General features: G+C 39.7%; 1 protein-coding gene across 1 annotated transcript in view; it reads left to right on the top strand.

Moving 5' to 3' along the window:
* The first annotated feature begins 22,796 nt into the window (after positions 1 to 22,796).
* The window catches only part of ALDH1A2 (aldehyde dehydrogenase 1 family member A2), a 127,797-nt gene continuing 125,128 nt past the window's right edge, over positions 22,797 to 25,465 (top strand). The window contains exon 1 of the mRNA XM_070469229.1: positions 22,797 to 23,059. Within this exon, the coding sequence (XP_070325330.1) occupies positions 23,039 to 23,059 (21 nt within the window). The 5' untranslated portion in view covers positions 22,797 to 23,038. The remainder of the gene's footprint in view (positions 23,060 to 25,465) is intronic.

Below are 25,465 nucleotides of genomic sequence, written 5' to 3' on the forward strand. Positions count from 1 at the left end.
GTCTGTGCTTGTGGACTCCTGACTATGCTGGTAGTTTCCAGCTTGTTCTTCTTCTCCCTCACTTTTCATCTATCTTCTCTTCCTCACTGCCTGCCATGTGGACCTCACATATGCTCCCTTGTGCTAGTAATTGAACAAATACAAATTAAAACCCCAATGAGATCACAATTCATACCGATCAGATTGGCAAAAACAAAAGATACTATAGTATCTAGGGTAGGCCAGGATTTAGAACCACTGCAATACCAGTACATTGCGGGTGGCAGTATAAATTAATATAATCCATTTTGTGACCACACCCAGTTTGGTACTATCCAATGAATTTGAAGGTGTGGATACCCAATGACCCAGCAATTCCACATGAACAGATACACCCTGAAAAAATAATTGCATAAGTATACAATTGTTAAACAATTTTTAGGACCCAAGCCTAGGTGGTAAATCTATGAAGCAATGCAAACAGTTGCAGAATTATTAGGGTCTGTGTCTCAGGAGAGCAGGAGGGGAAAGGGATTGATGGCTCAGGCAGGGGACAGTAAGGTCATGGTCCTATTGCTCATCATAAATTGGGAGATGTGTTCACAGGTGTTCATTATAGCATGAATTTTTATACCTTGCATGTGTTTTATTAATGAAGAGAAAAAGTGAATAAAACATGGAAAAAATAATAGAAGAAATGAGCTCTCTGCTCACTGATTCACCCTGTACATCTCTGGGAGAGAAATCTTTTTTTGAATTTTTTTCTTAAAAATAATTTGGCCATGCTGCATGGCTTGTGCAATTTCACGGCTTGTGCAATCCCTTACCAGGGATGAAACCCGGGCCACGGCAGTGACAGCCCCAAACCCTAACCACAAGGCCATCAGGGAACTCCAAGAGACATCTTTCTGAAACATGATTTAGTTACAATTTTCCCTTTTCTAAAGCTCAGTGATTCCCTATTCTCCAAAGAGTGAAGTCCAGTCTCCCTAGGCTGATATTAAATTAAAGGTCTTCCACAAATCTGGCTCCTCCTGACCTGCCCAAATAGGTATGTCAAATGAAGCCCTCCATTTCTTCTGGAAGGCCCTTATAGGTGGCACAAAGTGTCTTGCTCATTTCTGCCTACAAGTTCTTCCTTATGCTCTCTTCATTCACCTCAAATGCTCTTCCTCTGCCTCTCTTCCTGTCCAAACCTTGCTTACCTCATCTTCCTAAGGCCATGACTACTTTCTAACTCATTCATGAACCCTTCGCTCCCAATTCCACTGAACAGTGAAATGTCTTGCAATCAAATGCCCCATTTATGGTGTGTATTACTCACTTAACCCTTAATGATATACAGCTTCGTATCTTTTCTTGTCTGAGTGTGTATATGTGTATATGCACACATGTGGCTTTTTGTCTCTCCCCAAATAGATGATAAACTCATCAAAAATAAGGACTATGCTTTATAATTCTTGGCATGGCCTAAAGGGCTTAGCACAGTAAACATTTGTCATAACAAAAGATCCTGTCTCAAAAATTTTTTAATGGCATGAGATACTTTGAAAATGCCTTAAACTCAAATCAAATGTGGAAACAGTTTTCAAAATTAGTTCTAACTTTGAAATAGTATGTGCTGGGACATTTAAATTTTCCAGTTGTACTTCCTCTTCAGAAATATCCTCCCTTACTTGACATTCTGATGTAGCAATTTTTACCCAGGTACCATGTTTTTACATGACCCAAGGTACAAATTTTAACTTTTAAGCTTAAACAAAATTTACCAGTAACGTGCATGACAGACCCTCCATCCTATCCACTCCCCTGCGTCCTAAAAGATTCAACCTATCTATGACCCTTGACCAAGGGGCTCCAGGAGTGAGGTAAGGAATAGTGTGTCTTAGGGGTTGATGAGAGATAGATAAGTTTTCAGGAAAGGATAAAAGAGAGAGTACAGAGCCACTTCATGGTGGTCCTGTCAAATATTCTGCCTTGGAAATATCACCTTCTCTTAATGTACTCCACTTTCATGAATGAAGAAAATCTTTGTATCTGTCTTTATCAAACATACAAATCATCTCACAATAAAATTATCATCAAAGAAGTACAACTTAGTATTTATAAAGAATTGACTATGGGCAGAATGCTATTTTTTTTTAATAACTCTTCACAGTGTATCAAGTATTTGCATAAATTATTTATTTGCATCTCAAAACAATCATATAAAGTAAAAGAAACAGATATAAACTACAATTTCTTGTTCCTTCTCTCTTACACTACACTGTGGGTGTTTAGAGGATTAGAAACCATGTTGACTATTAGACACCCAGTACGTGGTATGTCCATGGCACATAACCTTTGAATAAACATATGTTGAAGTAGGGAGTAAGGAGAGCCCTCCCTTTACAGTTGAGAGAACTGAAGCCTAAGACAAAGCAGCAACCTCTCTAAAACCATGCAGTTGGTGAGAGAGTGAGGATTCAAATCTGAAACTTTGGACTCCGGATCCAGTGTACCTTCTACCATTGCTCAGACACAGTGAAGAAATCTCATTTTGTCATAAAGCGAAAGGAGATTTTGGCTTATGGGTAGATTTTTATTCAGCCTTTCTCATTTTCTCTATGAGTAGGCTATTTTGTAGAGTGAATACACTATAGTTGGGAAAAGATTCCTTTGGTAGAATTGCAGCTCTCTGTGAGTGAGGCTGAGGCCAAGGGATCGATCTTGCTAGTGTTACTTGGCCTGGATGACTGCACAGCCCCAGCCTGTGCATCTCCAAATTACACACCGCTGATCACATAGGCCAGGGGTGATCTTGTGCAAATTCATCTCCAGAACTACCACAAATAAAAAACACACGTACGCAAAAGCTTGTGCCTTGTGGATAGTACATTAGCGACAACAACTGTGTATAGGGAAGCTAGTATTATAACTGCAACTTTAGTATTTCAAGAGCCTAAATAATTCATCAGGTTTGGGGTCAGGGTGAGGGATCACAAATTCCACAAGGATGCCCATTCCCCTGGAAGTTCATACACTCCCTCCACCAGGAAGATGCTGGAAACAACATCTCAACAGAGGTATAAAACACATCCTTATGCTGCCCCCTCTCTCTCAGCAGTTGGGATAGGAGTCCAGTGCCTACTTTTTGAGCTCTGCCGATTATTGTTGTTCAGTCACTAAGCCATGTCCTACCCTTTGCCACCCCATGGACTTTGTGACCCTATGGACCTTCCTCTGAACTCCTCTGTCTCCCAGAGTTTGCTCAGATTTATGTCCATCTCATCATCTGCCACCCCCTTCTCTTTTCGCCTTCAATCTTTCCTAGAATCAGGGTCTTTTCCAATGAGTCTGTTCTTTACATCAGGTGGCCAAAATATTGGAGCTTCAGCATCAGCCCTTCCACTGAATATTCAGGGTTGATTTCCTTTAGGATTGACTGGTTTGATCTCGAGCTCTCCAAAGGCCTACTGGTTTTATATAGTAGCCCAGCATGCTGTCCATATAGTCCCAAGACTCTGGGAATTTCTTCTTGCTCTAGCAAGTAGCTATCACTCTTTTGGTTGGTCATATTGTCAGTTGTGTCTGTAAAAGTGCTAAGTCAGGCTTTTCTTCCAGAAGTTGCTTCACTAATTACAATTCTAACTGTTTCATTAAGTATAGAGGGCACAGAAATCTCCTTTTTAAAGCTCTTTCCAAGGTAGCCTTCTTCTCCTAACTTCATATTCATTGTAGCACAATGGGGAGAATCAGCACTGGTCACTGATCCATTTCTCAGGAAAGGGCAAAGTAAAGGGTGACCTTTACCTTGCTTTTAGAGAAAACATGGCATCCTAACCTAAAGAATACCCTGGAAATCTCCATAGACTTCTGGGAGACTCCCATGAGAAAATGAGGCACACATGCAAGGTAAACTTCCTTCATCTCCTGAATCCACCAAGGGTTTTATTATTATTACAATTTTTTAAAAATTTGACTTGTTAGATGGTGAAAAATACATTACAGTGACCTCAAGAAATTTTAAAACAAAACCATGTAGTTCAGACAGACCATTATCTAGAAATCCACTGCAGACTATAACACTGGCAGTGAAAACTCTGTCCTTGGTGGTGAGTTAACGGTGTGTTTTGAAGTGCCATATTCTCAATGGAAGTGCACTCTCAAAACACCCCTAAACATCTTCTGGATTAATACAAGGAATATGGAGATTATGATAGTGGCTGCTCATATAGATCTTTTGCAGATTAATCTCTGAACAGTTGATTGAATCTCCACCTAGCTGAGGTACATTGTAATAGTTGAATTGATAAAAGTAACCAATCAATTAATGGTCGCATAAACAGTAGAGAAAAAATTTAAAGTCAACTCCATTTGATCAGAATTGAATGTAGTAATAGCTAACATGTGCTTGCCCAGGGGAATCTTTGATTCCATGTCTGTCATGTCCTCAATGATCTCAGTTTATTGATCTTCTGAGTACAAAGATAAATAACATCTGTTTACCCAAATGTTTGCTCAGAGAGAGTTTAAGGGAAAGTGTGTTGACTAAATGAAGGAAGGTCACTTTTGTTTTTGTCATTTCTGTGATATCAAAGGATTTGACTGATGAAATTTGGTGTGCTACTGAAGGACATGAAGGAAACCTTGAAACAAAGGTTTAGTTTGAAACAAAAGTTTAGTTGACTTGAAACAAAAGGGCAGTCAATTACACTTATCAAATGGTCATTTGACCTTTAATTTTAAAATAATGTATTTGGTACATGGAGAGAGGCAAAGTGATATCTTGAAAGTGGTTTAATTTACTCTCTGAAAACATATTGGGCATGTTGCTTGTATTGTCTATAGTTATGGTATAATGCTCTTATCCACATTGATTCAGTTCAGTTTAACAAACATTTTTTGAATATGCAAGTGCTTGGGACTGTGCTAGGTCCTGGGCACATGAAGATAAACAAAAAGCAGACTGGGCCTTCAAGATGCTCTCAATTTAGTTAAGAAACTACATAGATAGTTGGTAAATTTGATACATGTATAAATGGTTGAATGGAGGAGGCATTGGCACCCCACCCCAGTACTCTTGCCTGGAAAATCCCACGGATGGAGGAGCCTGGTGGGCTGCAGTCCATGGGGCCGCAAAGAGTCAGACACAACTGAGCGACTTCACTTTCACTTTTCACTTTCATGCATTGGAGAAGGAAATGGCAACCCACTCCAGTGTTCTTGCCTGGAGAATCCCAGGGACGGGGGAGCCTGGTGGGCTGCCGTCTATGGGGTCGCACAGAGTCGGACACGACTGAAGCGAGTTAGCAGCAGCAGCAGCAGCATAAATGGTTGAAACAAGTGAACTCATAGTCCATGGAATTCCCAAAACTTTTACCCCAAAAGGATATCAAAGAGAGAGGCTGATTGACTCTCTTATGAAAGGAGATTGTCCTTTGAATGGAATCTACTGAGACCCAGGAGGTTGTCTGCAGCTTCACAGGTCTAAAACTTAATTTCATAGTGTCACTCAAATGTGGCTAAGCCTTGGAGGACTGACTCAAGTTACGAAATTCATCAGTCTGACTAACGAATGGGATGTCTGTTTATTAATTTACAATGAGAAAAACAACCATCTTACTCCTCTTGGCTGATGAACAAACATATCTTTAGCAATAGTCCTCGCAGAAGCCAAATCGTTCTTGAAAACTTGGAAAACATGGATCAGAACAGAGAACTGGCTGCCCCAACACCTGCTCCATCCACCCACAGGCTGACGCCCTTCAGGAAGGCTTTGCTTCCCATTCCAACTCAAGGATTCTCTCTCCAGGCTGCAGATCCTCCTGATCCTCATTTTCTTGGCTCCTTTTCATATTTTTTTTTCCAACCTTTTCGGTTTTCACCTTTCAGTCCATCTGCTTTGGGGTTGGTGTTTCCTTACATGGTCCCTGGATCTTGACATGACTTTGACTCCTCAGTGCTGTTCTTCAGTTAACTCTTGACCCTGCTCAGTGCCCCATCTAGCTCAGCAACCAGAATCTGTCTCCATCCAAAAGCCTAGTATCCCCATCCCCATCACTTTGTCCTGGAGGGGATTCAGAAAGTAACCTGATGGGTGATGTACCTATTTCTACTACATAAATCTGCCCACAGAAGAAACGAGACCATTGTATCCAGTGGTCGTGACTCCATCAGCAGTACTGGAGACCATTTCTTCTTTTGAGAGAGTTCAGTGTGGGGTTGAATTTGCAGTCCCTAGTGTCAGGGAGCTTGGGTTCTATTTTCTCTTCACCACTAATAGTTATAGTGCCTTGGTCAAGTTATTAACTGCTTTGCACCTCAGTTTCCTCTCTTGTAGAAAGGGGATTATAATAGCTCATACCTCAGAGGTTCTGAGGTGTGAATGAATTATTTTATATAACACAGTCTATATGGCGCATAGTAGGCACACAGTACTGTTGCTGTTGCCACTCTTGGTCTATACTTTTTCTGGATTCCAAGTGGCCCCTTTCCTTTATGAGAGCACAGTGACCTCAGATATTTCACAATGCAATTGAGTGGGTTATAGTTTCAGAGTAACACCCTCTTGATTTGATGCAGGACAGGATTAGATTAGGTAGCACATGCATACTTGCATACCATCTCCAGGATACACAACTAGCACTTGCCTAATCACAGTGACAACAGCCACCACTTATTTAGCAATTTTTAATGTGTCAGGCACCATATGAATAGCTTTATGAATAGTACAACATGCAACATTGTCAGGATCCTTATAAAGGGTGGTATTGTTTTTGCCGTTCTAAAGGTGAGAAAACTGGACTTCCTGGTATTAGGACATTTGCTTGGAATGGACAGCAACTGAATGCCCTCTGACTGAAGACTCATTTATTAATTTAGAGTTAATAAATTCTTGACCTAGAGTTCCTAAATTCCTCTCCTTCTAGGGGCAGGATTGGTCCGCTAGACTCTTGGGTAGAAATCAATCCATCATACTGTTAGAGGACTGTAGGTGACTGTAGGTCAAGGGCACCATCCTCACATCCATCTCTATGGCTTCCAAGTCCCTTCTCCAGCTACCTTCGATTCCTAACTGGGGAAACAGTCCCCAAAGACTATCCTTGACTGCTCCCACGAGCCTGAGTCTGGCTTCTGGATTTAGGCACACGCAAGTGCTTCCCTTGGAGACCCTAAGTCCTGAGGTGGACTGGGAACTTTTGATTCTGGCCCCACATGACAGGCTCTGTACCATAGGCTTGACCCCTTATCTTTTCCAGCCAAACTTTTTATCCTTCTACCTTTGCCATTTCTTGCTACCATACCTTTATTCCCTCGGTCTCCAGGTTTGTAATCTTGGAGTAACTTTTAATATATTTCTGACCTTATACTACATATTCAGCCTTCTGTCATAGTATCTCTTATGTATACATTATCTTTTCCTATATGAAGGACTAAAAATAATCTATGAACTCCAGAGTTTTTAACCTGGGAAACAAACAGCCCCTGGATGGGCCACAGATGAGCTTGAATGGGCATCTAAAACCCCTGAAGTTATTTTTTAAAGTGCTGGTATGCATACACGAGGGGCTTCCCAGGTGGCGCTGGTGGTAAAGAATCCTGCCATTGCAGGAGACATGGGTTTGATCCTTGGGTTGGGAAGTTCCCCTGAAGAAGGAAATAGCAATCCACTCAACTGTTCTTGCCTGGGAAATTCCATGAACAGGGGAGCCCAGTAGGGTACAGTCCATGGGGTCACAAAGAGTGAAACAAGACTTAGCAACTAAAACAAAAACCAATGCATGCATATATTTTTGTATGTAAAATCATAGTTTTCATCAATCTCTCTAGAGAGATTGTGTTGATTTCCAATTACCACTGAAACAAATTACTGAAACTTTAATGGCTTAGAGCACAGATTTATTCTCTTACAAGTGTGGAAGTCAGAAGTCTGAAATCAAAGTGCTGGCAGAACTTCATTCCTTCTGGAGGCGCCTCTGTCCGTGCCTCTTGTAGTCTCTAGGAGTCGCCTGCATTCTGTAGCTGTGGCTCCTTCCTTGCCTCACTCCAGCCTCTTGCCTCTGTTGTCATACCTGCTAGTATTCACTCTCATCTTCTGTCTCCCTCTTGTAAGGACTCCTGTGATTTCACTGGATCCATTCGAGTAACCCAAGATTCTCTTCCCCCTCTCAAGATCCTTAATTTAATCACATTTGAGAAGTTTCTTTCATCAAATAAGGTAACATTCACAGGCTCTGGGGATTAGAATATAGACATCTTTAGGGGAACTTCATTCAACCTACCATGGAGCTAATGCCCCAAATATGTTTATTTAACAACCCAGAAATTATTTCTCAAACATCACTCTTGTCTTGCTGTCTCCTGTATAAGTTTATAATTATTTCCTCTTACCTATCAGATCAATGTATTGGGTTGGCCAAAAGTTTGCTCAGGTTTTTCTGTAACATCTCATGTTACAGAATCCAGCATTCAAGGCCATTAGCCAATGGGCCCCAATTCATCTCTCTAATCTCATCCCCAACATTCCCCAACTGGGTCACTTTAAGTCATTCCCCTGGGAATGCATTATTATTTCTAGCTCTACCCTGTTCACACTGCTCATTGCTGAGAATAACCTCCTGATTCACTCCTCTCCGCTACTGTCATTTCCTCCCTTTTGATCAAAGACTTTCTTTCATATCGTTTATCATCCATAATGTTTTCCTTTATGAAGGCTTAGGACTCATTGTTGACCAATACTGTAATCATGTTTTATTTTGACTCATTCTCTAGCTGAGGATGAATAAATATTCCAAGGACAAACGTTCCTTTCACATTTCTCAAAATGCCTAGAGGAGCTTATGAATGAATAGTTCCTTTTCTCTCTTCCATGTTTACCCAGAAAACAATTCTATACTCCACACATACACTGTGTCTTTCATTCTGGTCCTTTCTCCACCATTCAACATTAGCTATTCTGAAATATTCTGGAATCAAGTCACTCACACAAAGAAAAAACTTTCATGGACCAGAATTTTTTAAATGTTCAATTTTTAAAGAAAACTATCTTTATTTCAACCTCTGGTATTTAAAAGTCTGAGAGGTATTTTTCAGATCCCCCCCTACCACCCACCATCAGGGATAGAGAAAAGGCACAATTTAGAAAATTTTGAAGTGGAGGATTATTTTACCTACAGTACAACTGGAATTTATTTTTTTTTTAATTTATTTTTTTTTCATTTATTTTTGTTAGTTGGAGGCTAATTACTTTACAATATTTTACTGGTTTTTGTCATACATTGACATGAATCAGCCATGGATTTACATGTGTTCCCCATCCTGACCCCCCTACCACCTGATACCTCTGGTGTATATTATCTATGGAATTTGTTGTTTATCTATAGTGAGTTAGAAATACCTGCAACCCATCCCATCCTTTGGCGGGGGTGGGTTTTGTCAAAGATCCTGGAGAACTTCTTATAAGATTCTCTTTAGAACTCTGGGCAAAGCCCCTGGATGACAATAGGACTCCTCTGCCCCTACCTTCCCAGCTTCTTCTCTTGACTTTAACTGCAAATTGTCTTTCCTCTAAGAGCCCATTTTCCTTTGTGACTCTATTTCCAATGGCTCATTCTTCTACATTCCATATCCTGCCTGCATCTCTGAGACAAGGGAAAGAGACCAGTGCCCCTCAGTCTTCACTATTTCCTTTCAGCTCCAAATTGTTGGGGTCACACTGTCTTCTACTGTTGTCATGTTTGTTTGTTTTTGTCATCCTTTGGTCACATCCATACTTGCATTCCCCCAAGAGTGTGTCAAGCTCTTCATGCCCCAAATTGAGCTCAGTCTCTTTCCAGTGAAGTCTTTTCTCCCTCCTGTGTCCCTATATCCATGAATGGTATTACCATTTACCCAGTCACTTCATCTGGAAGCACTCTTCAACTCTCTCTCTCCTGAAAATCCTATTTGCAATCCATCACTATATTCTCAGATCCTTTCCTGCAGCCTACAACCTCAGCTTTCATAAGCTAGTCCCACTTACTCTTCTGGGTTCAGATCTCATTATTTCCCCCTAAGAACACTGCTCTCTATTTTTATACATCTGTAATTTAACATATGGTACCCATCTATGCCATGTCATCTCCAGCTTCCACACCTTTACATGTACAATTTCCTTGGTGTAGAACAGCTTCTCTGACTTCATCATCCTAGTTAACTTCCATTTGTCCTTCAAAGTTTAGTTCTAATATGACCTCTTTAGAAGATTACCCTGGTCACTGACCCCACTGTTGCAGGAAGGGGGTACACTTCCAGGGCCTGAACCTGGGCTCTTGTCTAACACTTGGCAATGAATTGTCTGAAGAGACACATGTGCTGACAAAGCAAGAGGTTTTACTGGGAAAGGGCACCCGGGTGGAGAGCAGTCGGGTAAGGGAACCCAGGAGAACTGCTCTGTCACATGGCTTGCAGTGTGGGGTTTTATGGTGATGGGATTAGTTTCTGGGTTGTCTTTAGCAATCATTCTGACTCAGAGTCCTTCCTGGTGGTGCACGCCTTGTGCAGCCAAGATAGATTCTGGGAGGTGGTCAGACATGTGGTGTCTCCTTTTGACCTTTCCTGAACTCTTCTGGTTGGTGATGGCTTATTAGTTTCATGTTCCTTACCAGGACCTCCTGTTGTAAAACAACTCGTGCAAATAGTTACTACAGTGCCTGGCCAGGGTGGGCGGTTTCAGTCAGTGTGTTTCCCCAACACCACTTCTCCACAAAGCTAGGTGACTCTTCTTGCACACATAATGCATGTGCACAAAGCCATCAGCACCACACATCCTGATGACTTTGACTCCTCTGTCTCCTTTATTGAACTATGTGCTCTTTGAACTAGAAACTGCAACTTACTCCTCTTGATACCCACCCCTTTCTTGGGACCCTGGCACAAAATCTAGCACATTTAAAGTAACTCTGCAGCATAGCTTTTATCTCCCCAACCCACCCCCATTAAAGCAGTGACTAGATAGTGAAACCAAAAATCCACAATCAACAGATGTAACAAAAATAAGTGACATAGTTCCGCCATCACTTCCAAAATACAAACAGCAGAGAGCAAACCACTGATAGCTTTACAGCCTGAATTCTATGGGCTTCTGCAAAGGGAGAAGAAGCAAGAAGGAGTGAAAACAGAAAAACTCTGAAACAGCCAACAGATAGTCAGGGCAGAGGGAGGGTGAGCACTGTGAAAACAACAGTGGACACTTCGAGAGCTCTGGCCATCTCTAATAGCAGGTCAGTGCAAAGGGACCGCGGTCCCAAAAGAGCTCCCTTTCTGTTCCAGGTCGGACTCCTAGGAGTGGAATCAAAAGGGGGCAAGGAAGAGAATGTCCAGCTGAGAGTGGGGGAGGTAAATCTCCTTACCTTTTAACACTGACGGAAGACAATGGAAGAGGGCACTCTGTGGAGTTTGAAGAGCTATCTGAACATCTGAATCAAGCTTCCTTCTAAAAATTCAGGAAAACAAAGTTGGCAAACAATATTCTTATAGGAGAATTAGTATTATAATAGAAAACTACCAAGGTCAAATTTCACAAAAATGACTGTAAGAAAAAGAGATGCCTGTTTATTACAAAGAAGATAATAGCCCTGCAATGGACAAATCTGTTTTGAATCAAGTGATGCAAGTTAACATCACTAATCATAAGATGTATCAATAGCACACATTCCCTGGTATGATGCATTAAGAAGGACACAACATCACTTCTCTGATATTCTTACCAAAAATGCATAATCTCAGTTTAAGTTGAGAGAATATCAGGCTAACCCAGATTGAGGGAAACTACAAAATAGCTATCTCTTCAAAAGTGTCAAAGTCATGAAAAACATGCAAGAGCGATGGAGGAGACAAGGGAGAGAAGACAACCAAATGCAATATGGGATCATGAATTAGATCTTGGACCAGCAAATGGCATTAGAGAGAATGCTAGCAGAATTTAAGTAAGGTCTGTATTACTGGTTAGCAATGCCACACTACTGGTTTCTGTAGTAATACTGTAGTTTGTAAGATGAATGAGAGGTAAAACTCAGAGGAAGCTGAGCGAGGGGTATAACTGGAACTCTCTATACTACTGTAACTTTTCTACAAGTTGAAAATTGTTTTCCCAAAATGTTTTAAAAACTGTATGTTATACCAGTGGGAAGAAAGAAAGGGCAACACAGGGGTAGGGGATTAAGAGATACAAACTACTATGTTTAAAGTAAGCTACAATGATAAACTATACAACACAGGGAATATATTTCATAATAATATAAATGGCACATAACCTTTAAAACTATGAATCACTATATTGAACACCTGTAACATATAATATTGTACATCAACTATTGTTCAATTAAAAAATTGTGTGTAACATATAAGGAAAATGAAATGCAATTATCACAGACTTTTTCAACAACAATGCTTAATGCCAGGAAGAGAGGAAGTAACATTTAAGACACTGAAGGAAAGCAAATGTGCAATAAGGATTTTACATCCTTCGTAAAACTGACCTTAAAGTATAAAGAACACAGTCATATGCAAGAACTTCTTACGGAATGTACTCAAGAATAAGCTTCAGACAACCAAAGTAATTATAGAGACATCAGCATAAGGACTTTTGGTAAGTGTTAAATATATAGTTCTCAGAGAACTGAGATTCAGTTCAGTTCAGCTTAGTCATTCAGTCGTGTCTGACTCTCTGCGACCCTATAGACTGCAGCACACCAGGCCTCCCTGTCCATCACCAACTCCTGGAGCTTACTCAAACTCATGTCCATTGACTCGGTGATGCCATCCAACCATCTCATCTCTCTGTCATCCCCTTCTCCTCTTGCCTTCAATCTTTCCCAGCATCAGGGTCTTTTCAAATGAGTCAGTTCTTCGCATCAGGTGGCCACAGTATTGGAGTTTCAGCTTCAGCATCAGTCCTTCCAATGAACACCCAGGACTGATCTCCTTTAGGATGGACTGGTTGGATCTCCTTTCAGTCCAAGGGACTCTCAAGAGTCTTCTCCAACACCACAGTTCAAAAGCATCAATTCTTCAGCACTCAGCTTTCTTTATAGTCCAACTCTCACATCCATACATGACTACTGGAAAAACCATAGCTTTGACTAAACCGACCTTTGTTGGCAAAGTAATGTTTCTGCTTATTAATATGCTATATAGGTTGGTCATAACTTTTCTTCCAAGGAACTAAGATTAATCAGGATTAAAAGGATAAAATGCTAGCATTATAAGAGACATATGATATTTCAGTATACATCATATATATCTATATAAAATCATAAAACTGGGGAAAGAATGGAGATAGCATATGCCCACTATTTTTTGGTAACTATTTTCAATAATCATAATTAGTCATGCTGGTATTAGACTATACTGTTCTAAGTCAAGATAAAGCAAATAAGTGCTTATGGGATATTGTGATTCTGATTCTATCATCTCTTGTGTCCTTGAAAATCAAGATTCTCAGTGTGAAACAAAGTGGATACAGATGAAATAGAAAGGAGTTATGTAAAAATTTTGTAGTCTTGAATCTGAATTGGAAACTTCAGTATATATGTATGTATGTGTATATATACTCTCTATGTACTGACAGGGCCTAGAAATAATGACCAACTTAATAATATGAGGCTTTGAAAACTGTTTTACATTAAAAGGAATAAATGTTTCTTGGGGAAGTGGCTGATTGCAGATTTGGAACAGGAATTAAAGAATCATCTTCTGAATTGTCCATTACCTTTGTTGCTGCTGCTGTTTAGTCACTAAGTAGCGTCTGACTCTTCGAGACCCCGCGGACTATGTATGGGACACGAGGCTCCTCTCTCCATGGGTTGTCCCAGGCAAGAATACTAGAATGTGTTGCATTTCCTTCTCCAGGGTATTTTCCTGATCCATGGATCAAACCTGTGTCTCCTGCATTGCAAGCAGATTCTTTACCACTGAGTCACCCAGAACCTGAGGGAAAAAAAAAATCCAAGAATTTGTCCTCCTAAAACATATAAACTACCTCACAGGGTAAATAATACATGAGGTGAATGTTGGAGGCTAATTACTTTACAACATTGCAGTGGTTTTTGTCATACACTGAAATGAATTAGCCATGGATTTACATGTATTCCCCATCGCGATCCCCCCTCCCACCTCCCTCTCTACCCGATCCCTCTGGGTCTTCCCAGTGCACCAGGCCCGAGCACTTGTCTCATGCACCCAACCTGGGCTGGTGATCTGTTTCACCCTAGATAATATACATGTTTCAATGCTGTTCTCTTGAAACATCCCACCCTCACCTTCTCCCAGAGTCCACAATAAGTCTCCCGGCAATCTTGATTCCAGCTTGTGCTTTATGCAGCCCAGCATTTTTGGATGATGTACTCTGCATATAATTTAAATAAGTAAGGTGACAATATACAGCCTTGACATACTCCTTTCCTTATTTGGAACCAGTCTGTTCTTCCATGTCCAGTTCTAACTGTTGCTTCCTGACCTGCATATAGGTTTCTCAGGAGGCAGGTAAGGTGGTCTGGTACTCCCATCTCTTGAAGAATTTTCCACAGTTTGTTGTGATCTACACAGTCAGAGGCTTTGGCATAGCAGAAGTAGATGTTCTTCTGGAACTCTCTTGCTTTTTCAGTGATCCAATGGATGATGGTAATTGGATCTCTGGTTCCACTGCCTTTTCTAAATCCAGCTTGAACATCTGGAAATTCACGGTTCACATACTGTTGAAGCCTGGCTTGGATAATTTTGAGCATTGCCAACATCCACTGGATCATCTAAAAAGCAAGAGAATTCCAGCAGAACATCTATTTCGGATTTATTGATTACACCAAAGCCTTTGACTGTGTAGATCACAACAAACTGTGGAAAATTCTGAAGGAGATGGGAATACCAGACCACCTTACCTGCCTCCTGAGAAATCTGTATGCAGTTCAAGAAGCAATTGTTAGAACTAGAAATGGAAGAACAGACTGGTTTTAAATTGGGAAAGGAGTATGTCAAGACTTATTTAACTTATATGCAGAGTACATCATGCGAAATGCCAGGCTGGATGAAGCACAAGCTGGAATCAAGTTTACTGGGAGAAATATCAATAAAATCAGATATGCAGATGACCCCACCCTTATGGCAGAAAGCTAAGAGCTAAGTAGTCTCTTGATGAAAGTGAAAGAGGAGAGTGAAAAACGTGGCTTAAAACTCAACAATCAAAAAACTAAGATCATGGCATTTGGTCCCATCGCTTCATGGCAAATAGATGGGGAAACAATGGAAACAGTGACAGACTTCATTTTCTTGGGCTCCAAAATTACTGGAGATGGTGACTGCATCCATGAAATTAAAAGACATTTGCTCCTTGGAAGAATAGCTATGACCAACCTAGACAGCATATTAAAATTTTAGCAGAGACATTACTTTGTCAACAAAGGTCCATCTAGTCAAAACTATGGTTTTTCCAGTTGTCATATATGGATGTGAAAGTTGGACTATAAAGAAAGCTGAACACTGAAGAATTGATGCTTTTGAGCTGTGGTGTTGGAGAAGACTCTTGAGAGTCCCTTGGACTGCAAGGAGATCAAACCAGTCAATCCTAAAGAAAATCAGTCCTGAATATTCATTGGAAAGATTGATGCTGAAGCTGAAACTCCAATACTGTGGCCACCTGATGCAAAGAACTGACTCATTTGAAAAGACCCTGATGCTGGGAAGGATTGAAGGTAGGAGAAGAAGGGGATGACCGAGGATGAGATGTTTGGATAGCATCACCAACTCAGTGGATCGGAGTTTGTGTGAGCTGTGGGAGTTGGTGATGGACAAGGAAGCCTGGCGTGCCGCAGTCCATGAAGTTGCAAAGAGTCAGACATGACTGAGTGACTGAATTGAATAAGAGAACACAGTGTCACATATAACTTTACTAAAGAGATTAAACTTGAGTCTGATTCATGTCTCTGGATCCAGCTGCCAACTGGCAGAAAACACAGATGACAGGGAAACAAGCTGAACTGTGCAGTGAGGACAAGATTAGTTAAATCCAGACTTTGTGAAACTGAGGGTTGAATGACCCAGGTTCTTTAAAAGGTAAATTATAAGGGAAAGAAAGGAGTTGAAGGAGAATCTGTGGATTAAAAGACACCTGAAGGACATATCAAGTTTTACAAAATGAGCAAGATTACATGGTACTCTCTAGGAGCACACACGAGTCATCACAATATATTGAGCAAACACAAGGGAGAGATCATTTATAAAAATCAGGATATAGAAATGGGCAGGCTGTCTTCAGGATGGATATCTGAACTGGCTTCTAGAGTGGCTGCAAAAGTTCTCTTTCTTGACCTGGACAATGGTTTAAAAAGTGTTCGGTACTTCCTGTTCTTTGTTTGTGCGGCTTTCTTTTAACTGTTAAAAAATAAATCAGCTGGCATGCTGCAGTCTTTGGGGTTGAAAAGACTCAGACATGACTGAGCGACTGAACTGAACTGAAAACATTCAAAATGTTCACTTCAGTGAATGCATGTAAGAATGCTTGCATGAATGAACAAATGAAAAGCCTAACAAGTCATGAGGCCCTAAGAATAGCTTTCTTTTCTTTGAGTTTTCGTTCCCAGGTTTGTGAAATGAATTGCTTTAACAATAAACTTGAGACCCTTCCAATTCTCACTCCAATAATTAATGCTTCTAATAGCAAACATCTGTTGATTATTTTGTTGTTTGCTAAGTCATGTCCAACCCTTTGCGATCCCATGGAGTATAGCATGCCAGGCCTCCCTGTCCCTCACTATTTCCTGGAGTTTGCCCAAGTGCAAACTGAAAAAAAAAAATTCAAACTGAAAGAAAAACTTAGAGATTTCAACCACGTACACAAAGTGTGGCGACTGTCTTCTTTTTAGTTATGGTTATTATTATTTTGCCTTGAGAAATGTGAGCTAATATTTTGGAAAGCTTTATCAGTGGGCCAACTTCATCTGGGTCTCCACTTCATGATTTTTACTCCATGAAAATGTCTTTTCAAAGCAGTGTTATCCACCCATGGAGAATTTAAACAGGAGTCATCATCATTTTCTTCCAGTTTCTTGAGCTCTTCCTGTCTTCTGTGATGGTAGAGTATCAGCTATTTCTGCTCCTCGCTGCTAATGATGAGCTCTCACGCTGGAGCTCCCTGGCCCCTTTGCTGAATCTTGACAATGATTTGGACCATTGAACAGTGATACTATCCAACCATCTCATCCTCTTCTGCCTTCTTCTCCTTTTGCCTTCAATCTTCCCCAGCATCAGGGTCTTTTCAAATGAGTTGGCTCTTTACATCAAGTGGCCAAAGTAGTGGAGCTTCAGCTTTAGCATCAGTCCTTCCAATGAATATTCAGGGTTGATTTCCTTTCGGATTGACTGGTTTGATCTCCTTGCTCTCCAAGGGACTCTCAAGAGTCTTCACCAGCACCACAGTTCAAAAGCATCAGTTCTTCAGCACTCAGCCTTCTTTATGGTCCAACTCTCACATCCATACATGACTACTGGACAAACCATAGATTTGACTATATGGACCTGTGTCAGCAAAATGATGTCGTTGCTTTTTAATATACTGTCTAAGTTTGTCATAGCTTTCCTTCCAAGAAGCAAGCATCTTCTAATTTCATGGCTGCAGTCACCATCCACAGTGATTTTGCAGCCCAAGAAGAGAAAATGTGTCACTGCTTACTTTTCCCCCTTCTATTTGCCATGAAGTGATGGGACTGGATATCATGATCTCAGTTTTTTGAATGGTGAGTTTTAAAGCCAGCTTTTTCACTCTCCTCTTTCACCTTCATGAAGAGGTTCTTTAGTTCTTCTTTGTTTTCTGCCATTAGAGCGGTATCATCTGCATATCTGAGGGTGTTGATATTTCTTCCAGAAATCTTGATTCCAGCTTGCAGTTCATCCATCATTTTGCTTGATGTCCTCTGCATGTAAGTTAAATAAGCAGGGTGACAATATACAGCTTTGACATACTCCTTTCCCAATTTGGGACCTGTCTGTTGTTCCATATAAGGTTCTAACTGTTGCTTCTTGACCTGCATACAGGTTTCTCAGGAGACAGGTAAGATGATCTGGTATTCCCATCTCTTTAGGAATTTTCCACAGTTTATTATGATCCACGCCGTCAAAGGCTTTTGCACAGTCAATGAAACAGTAGTAGATGTTTTTCTGGAATTTCTTTGGTTTCTCTTATGATCCAATATATGTTGACAATTTGATCTCTGGTTCTTCTGCCTTTTATAAATCCAACTTGTACATCTTTAAGTTCTTGGTTCATGTACTACTGAAGCCTAGCTTGAAGGATTTTGAGCATAACCTCACTAGAATGGGGAGTGAGTGCAATTAACATTCTTTGCACTGCTCTTCTTTGGAATTGGGATGAAAAACTGACCTCTTCCAGTCCTGTGGCCACTGCTGGATTTTCCAAATTTGTGGACATATTGAGTGCAGCACTTTAACAGCATCATCTTTTAGGATTTGAAATAGCTTAGCTGGAATTCCATCATCTCCACTAGTTTTGTTGGTAGTGTTGATTAATTACTTACCAAGTACTAAATGTTTTGTATATGTTGTCATTGAATCTTCATAAGAGTCACGCTTAGAGAGTATGTAACTTGCCCAAAAGTAATTGGCTTGAATTCAGGGCTAGCAGATCTCAAAACTTACCTTGCTGTGCTAAGATGCTATGCTGAGATGCTGTGATAGCAGTAGTTGCTTTTGTAATAGGATACCCTTCCTCAATATCAAATTAAAGGTGAAATGGTTATGAGGTCAGGTTCTACAGATCGATCTTGTGAATTCAAATCCCATCTCCAACACTTAGCAATTGCATGACTTTGGGCAAATAATTTATACTTGCTGTGCCTCAGTTTCTTTATCTGTAAAATGGAGATAATCATGGTATCTATCTCAGAGGGATGTTGTGACGATTGTATAAGTGCCTAGCATAATGCCTGGCACATAGTAAGCATTAACTGCTTACTATTTTCATAAAATAATCCAGTCTTATTAACTGGGCTCACATGTAATAACTGTTAAATGTCAGATTAGACAAAGGCTAAAATTTTCACTTTTAAAAATATATAATAATTTTATTCTTTACCCAGATTCACAGATACAAAGTTTTGAAGTGCTAAGTTTTGTATTAGAAGAGTGACTTTAACAGCAACAAGATACTACTTTTGGCTCCACTAGCTAATTTCTCTAAGGAAAAATATGTTCAACTAAATACATAAATTGTCCTTTTGCCCTTCTGTTTTTTGAACCTTGTATTTGGTAATGCCACTTGAATAGTAAATATTGGCATGATTCACTTAGCCTTTGATCCATTTTTCCAAGCAGCTAGATAAGACTCCAGATTGTTTTAAGAGTTTTTCAAAATTTTTAAATTTAAAAAAATTTATTGATGTATAGTTGATTTACAGTGTTGCATGAATTTCTTCTCCACAGCAAAGTGACTCAATTATATGCATGTATATACTGAGTCACTTTGCTGTGTAGGTATATATATATATATACACACACACATATATATATATATATATATATTCTGTTTTATACTATTTTCTATTATGGTTTGTCACAGGAAATTGAATATAGTTCCCTGTGCTATACAGTAGGACCTTGTTATTTGTTCATCATCTATATAATAGTTTCCATCTGCTAATTCCAACCTCCTAGTCCCAAACCCCCAATCTTCCCCTCTTCCACCCTGCTTCCCCTTGGCCGCCACAAGTCTGTTCTCTGGTGGGTCTTTTTTTGTTCCACACATATGTTAATTTGTATCATGTTTTAGATTCCACATATAAGTTATATCATATGGTATTTGTCTTTCTCTTCTGATTTGCTTCAACTAGTATGATAATCTCTAGGCCCATTCATGTTGTTGCAAATGGAATTATTTCATTCTTTTTGATAGCTGATATTAATATTCTATTGTGTGTGTATATATCTGTGTGTATGTATATTCTATTGTGTATATATTTATGTGTATGTGTATACATATACATATATATACACATATACACATATATGTGTGCTTCCCTGGTGGCTAAGACGATAAAGAACCTGCCTGCAATGCAGGAGACCCAGGTTTGATCCCTGGGTTGGGAAAATCCCCTGGAGAAGGGAATGTCTACCCACTCCAGTATTCTTGCTGGAGAATTCCATGGGCAGAGGAGCCTGGCTGGTCACAGGGCATGGGATCACAAAGAGTCAGACACGACTGAGTGACTAACACGTTCATATATATGTGTATGTGTGTGTGTGTATGTATGCGTGCATGCTAAGTTGCTTCAGTCGTGTCCAACTCTTTGCCACCCACATGACTACAGCCCACTAGGCTCTTCTGTCCAGGGGATTCTCCAGGCAAGAATACTGGAGTGGGTTGCTGTGCCCTTCCTCATATATATACGTGTGTGTATATATATATATACACACACACAAACACACCACATTGAAAAAGGACTCTACTGATCACTAATAAGTAAAAACAAATTAAACCTGTTTTCTAATTAAAAGAAATACAATGCATTTAATTAGCAACACAAAAAAAATTTTCCGAAGAATGATCAACAACCTAATTTATTATCTTCTTAAAAGACCTATCTCCTTGCTGCTGCCACTGCTATCAATGGAGACACTTCTTGGGGACTCTGCTTCTCTGAACTAGAGTAGAATTGTGCCTGCCAAGTGATTAAACTCTTTTGACCAATTTTAGACTGTCAAACCTTTGAATGACCTGAGAGTTCACTGCTGTTTTACATGAAGGAAGCTAGAGGTTGGCCTCTGTTTTAATCCAATTCTATATAAACTATGATTGGGAGAAATTCCTCTACAGTAACTAACATTTGAATGTCACTCTTTACAAGTTTCTGGCGCTGCTTCAGATTTGTTCTTTAATGTTCATATCACATTGATGATCTAATCAGCATCTTATCAGGAGTTCATTTTACTTGTCTTTGTATTCCTTTTGCCCTGCATAAAGCCAGGCTCTTAGGCCTATAAATGTTGAATGAATAAACAAATGAACAAATGAATGACATCTATAAGCAAATTTGAGAGGTTAATGGGAAAAGAAGAACTGAAAAGTATTGTGGGCACTCAGTTTTCATTGTTTCTCGTTCCTTTGTGATCCTGTTATTTTTACAGAAGTTCTACTTAGTCTTCAAGGTGCAGGGAACTTCTGAGTTTCTCAAGAAGACAAATTACTAGACTAAGAAGGACACTGATGGAAATCCATCAAATACTCATTCATCAGTGAGAGCTGTAGGTGAGGATATACTAGAGATCAATTTGAAAAACAGAAGATAATCTATCTTCTGATACAAGGAAACACCTGGGAGGAGTCAGCAGCAGCCCTTTTTCTAAGGTTACCCTGCAGAGCCCGGTACTGGTTAACTCCTGGCTACCATAGCAAAGCTTTCTTCTGCAATGCATCAGACACTAGGTGCCTCCCTTCTTCCCATGCTGCTGTATATTTAGAGTCATAAAGAGGAAATATGAGCATTTAGAAATTTCTTATTCTTTATCTGGGCCTTGAACATTTGCTTGGGAACCTATATCAATTTCTTCCCAACATATTGCATCTTAATAGTTTGGACCAGTATAGGCCTCTTTAAAAATAAGTAAATGGAAAGCAATCAAAATAAAATCATCAGGCATACAAAAAGATTTTGCTTTAAAAAAAAGATGAAAAGCATTTTCTGTAATGGGAGCAAATGGTTTTTATGAAAAATTTTACTTCTTATATTTAAAAACGTAATTCTGAATAATTTTTAATTAATGGTTTCAAGTTGATGAAAGAATGAAAGACAAAATTTTCTGAGAATTTTAAAAAATCTGTGGAGATGAAAACTTAAAAACTATAATGGAAGACTTGTAGGTAAGGATGGTAGATTGAAGCAAGATAATTGATTTTTTTCACCTCCAAGTCCTTGGAAATTAACTAAAAATAGGGAAGAGAGGGTCAGAGACTCATAAACACCAACCACTCAAGGAAAGTGGGACAACTGTCAAAAAAGGTAATGAGCAAAACATGGAGATTTGAGTCTGAGGCAGTCCAGAATGGCCCCTAACCCTTCCCTCACCTCTCAGAGGCCTAGTGAAGCAAGAAGGAGAGTGAACCCAATCTTGAGAATCCTCACAAATGCTCTCCAATTTGTAAGAAGTATACTGTAGCAACAAGTCAGTAGCCTTTGAAAAAATTAAGCAGAAGCCCTGGAAGTGGATGTTCCATTCATGTCACCATGGAGCCTAGCAGAGGTTGGGAGGGCCGAAGTACTTGCCATCTTCTAGGACCTGTTGCTAAGTTGAAGGACTCAGCTAGCATCCACAGAAGCAGTGCTTACCCGCGGCCATGAGGATGGTCCTAATAAAGGACGTGTGTACTCACTTCTCACAGCTACTGTTACTAGTTACTCACAAGTTTAGTGGCTTAAAACAACCCAGAGCTATTATATTATAGTTCTAGAGATCAGAAGTTGAATCTGTGTCTTCTTGAGTTAAAATCAAGGTGTCTTCAGAACTGTTCTGTTCAAAGATAAACTGAGGCATATTAAAATTTTAAGAACTTATTTGAGTAAAAAATTGATTCAAATGAGCAGTATCAAAACAGAAGTGGTTAGAAGCACTCCAGTGAAGGCAGCTGGGGTGAAACCTGTATAGAGAAGAGGCAGAAGCAGAAAAAGGAAATTATTTGATTGGTTTTAGCTTAAGACCTAGTTGACTATTTGTGTTTCGGTATCCTAGGTTTCTATTTCACAATCTTGAGGCATTTACAGGCTTAGATTTTGGTTTACTTAGGTAGGCTGCCATGGCCTTAGAGACACCTCAGTCTAATGGCCTCCGTGTTTAATGAATTTAACAGTTTCTTCTGGAGTCTCCAGAGGGTGCTCTGTTTACTGCATCTTTTCCTGTGTCTAAAGGCCACCTGCAGTCCTTGGCTTCTGGGCCCTTCATTTTCAGAGCACATCACCACCACTTCTCATATTTTCTTGAATGATTGTTTGCTTGAAGACCATCCTGGCATCACCCCCTTTCCTTACACACGTCTTACTGCATGAGAAGAGACATCTTACTGGTGAGTCTGGGAGAAATAGCTGCATGGTGAATCCCCTTCTGGAGTCTCTTTCAGATCTGACTAAATGTGAGGTGCAGGCCCTGTGTCTGTTTTCATGTGGAAACTCATGAATGGACTCTGTTCCAGCTAAGAGGAATCCTATATTTTGGGACTTTTCGATTCATGGGAGACATATCAAGATAATTTTGTGGCTGCAATTTCAAGCCACATTCCCCAATTTATCAAAAAAATAGATTTTAAAAAATCTGCTGAGAAAACTCCTATGTCTTATTTTTCAACTGGTTCTGATCCTGGCCTCCTAAAATCCCTGGTTTCCAGCTTAGCTAGAAATCTTAAATAGACAAACAAGGACTGACACTATAGAGTCTAAAATATTATGCAATACTTGAGGCCTTTGGGATATCCACATGAGGCACTTTAGGACTTCATGTTTGTGGGTTCATGGGTTTTCACATTTGACAGTCTGAAAGAATTTATAAGTTGGCAAGTTTTTACAGCTGTGTGGCTGTTTATGACTGGAGAAGGCCAACACAGCCTTCAAAAGTATATTTGGTTTATGGTTCTTTATGGTGGACTTGGATGTAATCTAGGTCATTGTAACTTTGGCCTAAACAGATTCAGTTTAGCTTCAGCATGGCTGAAATAAGGATTAAATTATTGGGAAACAGGCAGTTTAGCTTCAGCCTGGCTGAAATAAGGATTAAATTATTGGGAAACAGGTCTTATAGTCCCATGGAAATTTTACCTCAAAATAGGTAGAACTTCAAAATATGAGTGTTTAGGCTTTAAAGAGCAATTTTAATTGTCTTACTTGATTTATTGGTGAGGTTAATAACCATGATTTTAAATTAGAGAGATAGTGAGATCAGTTCTATGTGGGCTATGGAACACTCATATATTAATTTCTGGCCAGGCCTAGTTAGGAGGAACCAGAGAAGCCCCTTTGTGTTGGACGTGGTCCTAGGACCAGAGGTAGAGGTCAATGGCCTAGACTCTTGGAATCACATAGTTTGGAGGCTCAAGTGATCTTAAGTTGGCTTCGTTTTGTTATCTGTGTTAATTATGACTATGGTTTGAGATCTGGCTTATACCTCAAGATGGTGGATGATTTTATTCACGTGTATGCTCAGATGCTCAGTTGTGTCCATCTCTTTGCAACCTCATAGGCTGTAGCCCACCAGGCTCCTCTGTCCATGATATATTCCAGCAAGAATACTGGGAGTGGGATGCCATTTCCTCCTCCAGAGGATATTCCCAACTCAGGGATCAAACTTGTGTCTCTTATGTCTCTTGCATTGACAGGTGGATTCTTTACTACTAGCACCATGTGGGAAGCCCAATTTTATTCATGAACCAATCAAAAGGAATAGAAGCACTTTTTATACAGAGATTATGGCATCTTTCTTGGGTTGAGGAAAAGAAATATTTCAGTGAAATTACTGCAAACCTAAAGATTAAGAAATATATAGAAAAAGCCTATATCTACAATACCATCTTTGGGAATAAAGTTTGCTTAGAAAATAAAGAAGGTATTGTTTGAAAAGACTAGATGTGGATCCAGGCTTTAGGTCCCTGTCGATATACAATTTGGATGTTTTCTTAGTAAAAGAATACAAAATTTATATACAAAACTAATGACTGAAAACTTTTAACTTTAAGTGGGATTCAACTTATCAGTCTTTGCCTTTACATTTTTTAATGTCTTTTTTGAGAAATCCTTACCAAATCCTAAGGTCATGAAGATATTCTTTATATAATCTTAGGGATGACTAATTCTACTTCCTGCATTTGATTTTTAATCAGCAGGTATTTATTTTTCTGTCTGGTACAGGGTAGGAGTTTGATTTCATTTTTCCTCACTTGGCAATCATTCTAGCCTCATTTGTTTAAAAGAATCTTTCTTTTCCCTCTTTGCTCTGCAGTGCCCCCCAGTCAGTCCTCGCACAGATCAGCTTCCAGACTTTAGAGGTCTATTCATTCTAAAGATCTATTTCTTCACCCCCAAACAAATATCACACTAACTGAACTACTACAGCTTTGGAATAAATCTTGTTATGCGGTAGAGCAAGTCCTCCTATCTCATTCATCTTCAAGACTATCTGATATTTCTTCATGATTCAATGGAGAAAGAACACAATACATCAGGCAAGATTCTGAGACTGAGAGCAGAAAGTAAGCTCAGGTGAAGAGTCAAACCCTAGCCCCAAAGGATGCCTTTCTTCAGAAATAATTAATGTTAATAGGAACATTTTTTAAAGTAAATGTTGAGGCAGAGTAGGAGGAAGTTGTGAGAGTTCATGTCCTATGGTTTCACACTTCATGACCAAACTTCCTCTCCACCGACTCATTTCTGCTCCCATCATTTCAGGGAAGAAATTTCCTTTTCAAAGGTCACCAGTGAACTGA

The sequence above is a fragment of the Odocoileus virginianus genome, chromosome 6 (genome assembly GCF_023699985.2).
Source record: "Odocoileus virginianus isolate 20LAN1187 ecotype Illinois chromosome 6, Ovbor_1.2, whole genome shotgun sequence".
In the NCBI taxonomy this organism is placed as follows: domain Eukaryota; kingdom Metazoa; phylum Chordata; class Mammalia; order Artiodactyla; family Cervidae; genus Odocoileus; species Odocoileus virginianus.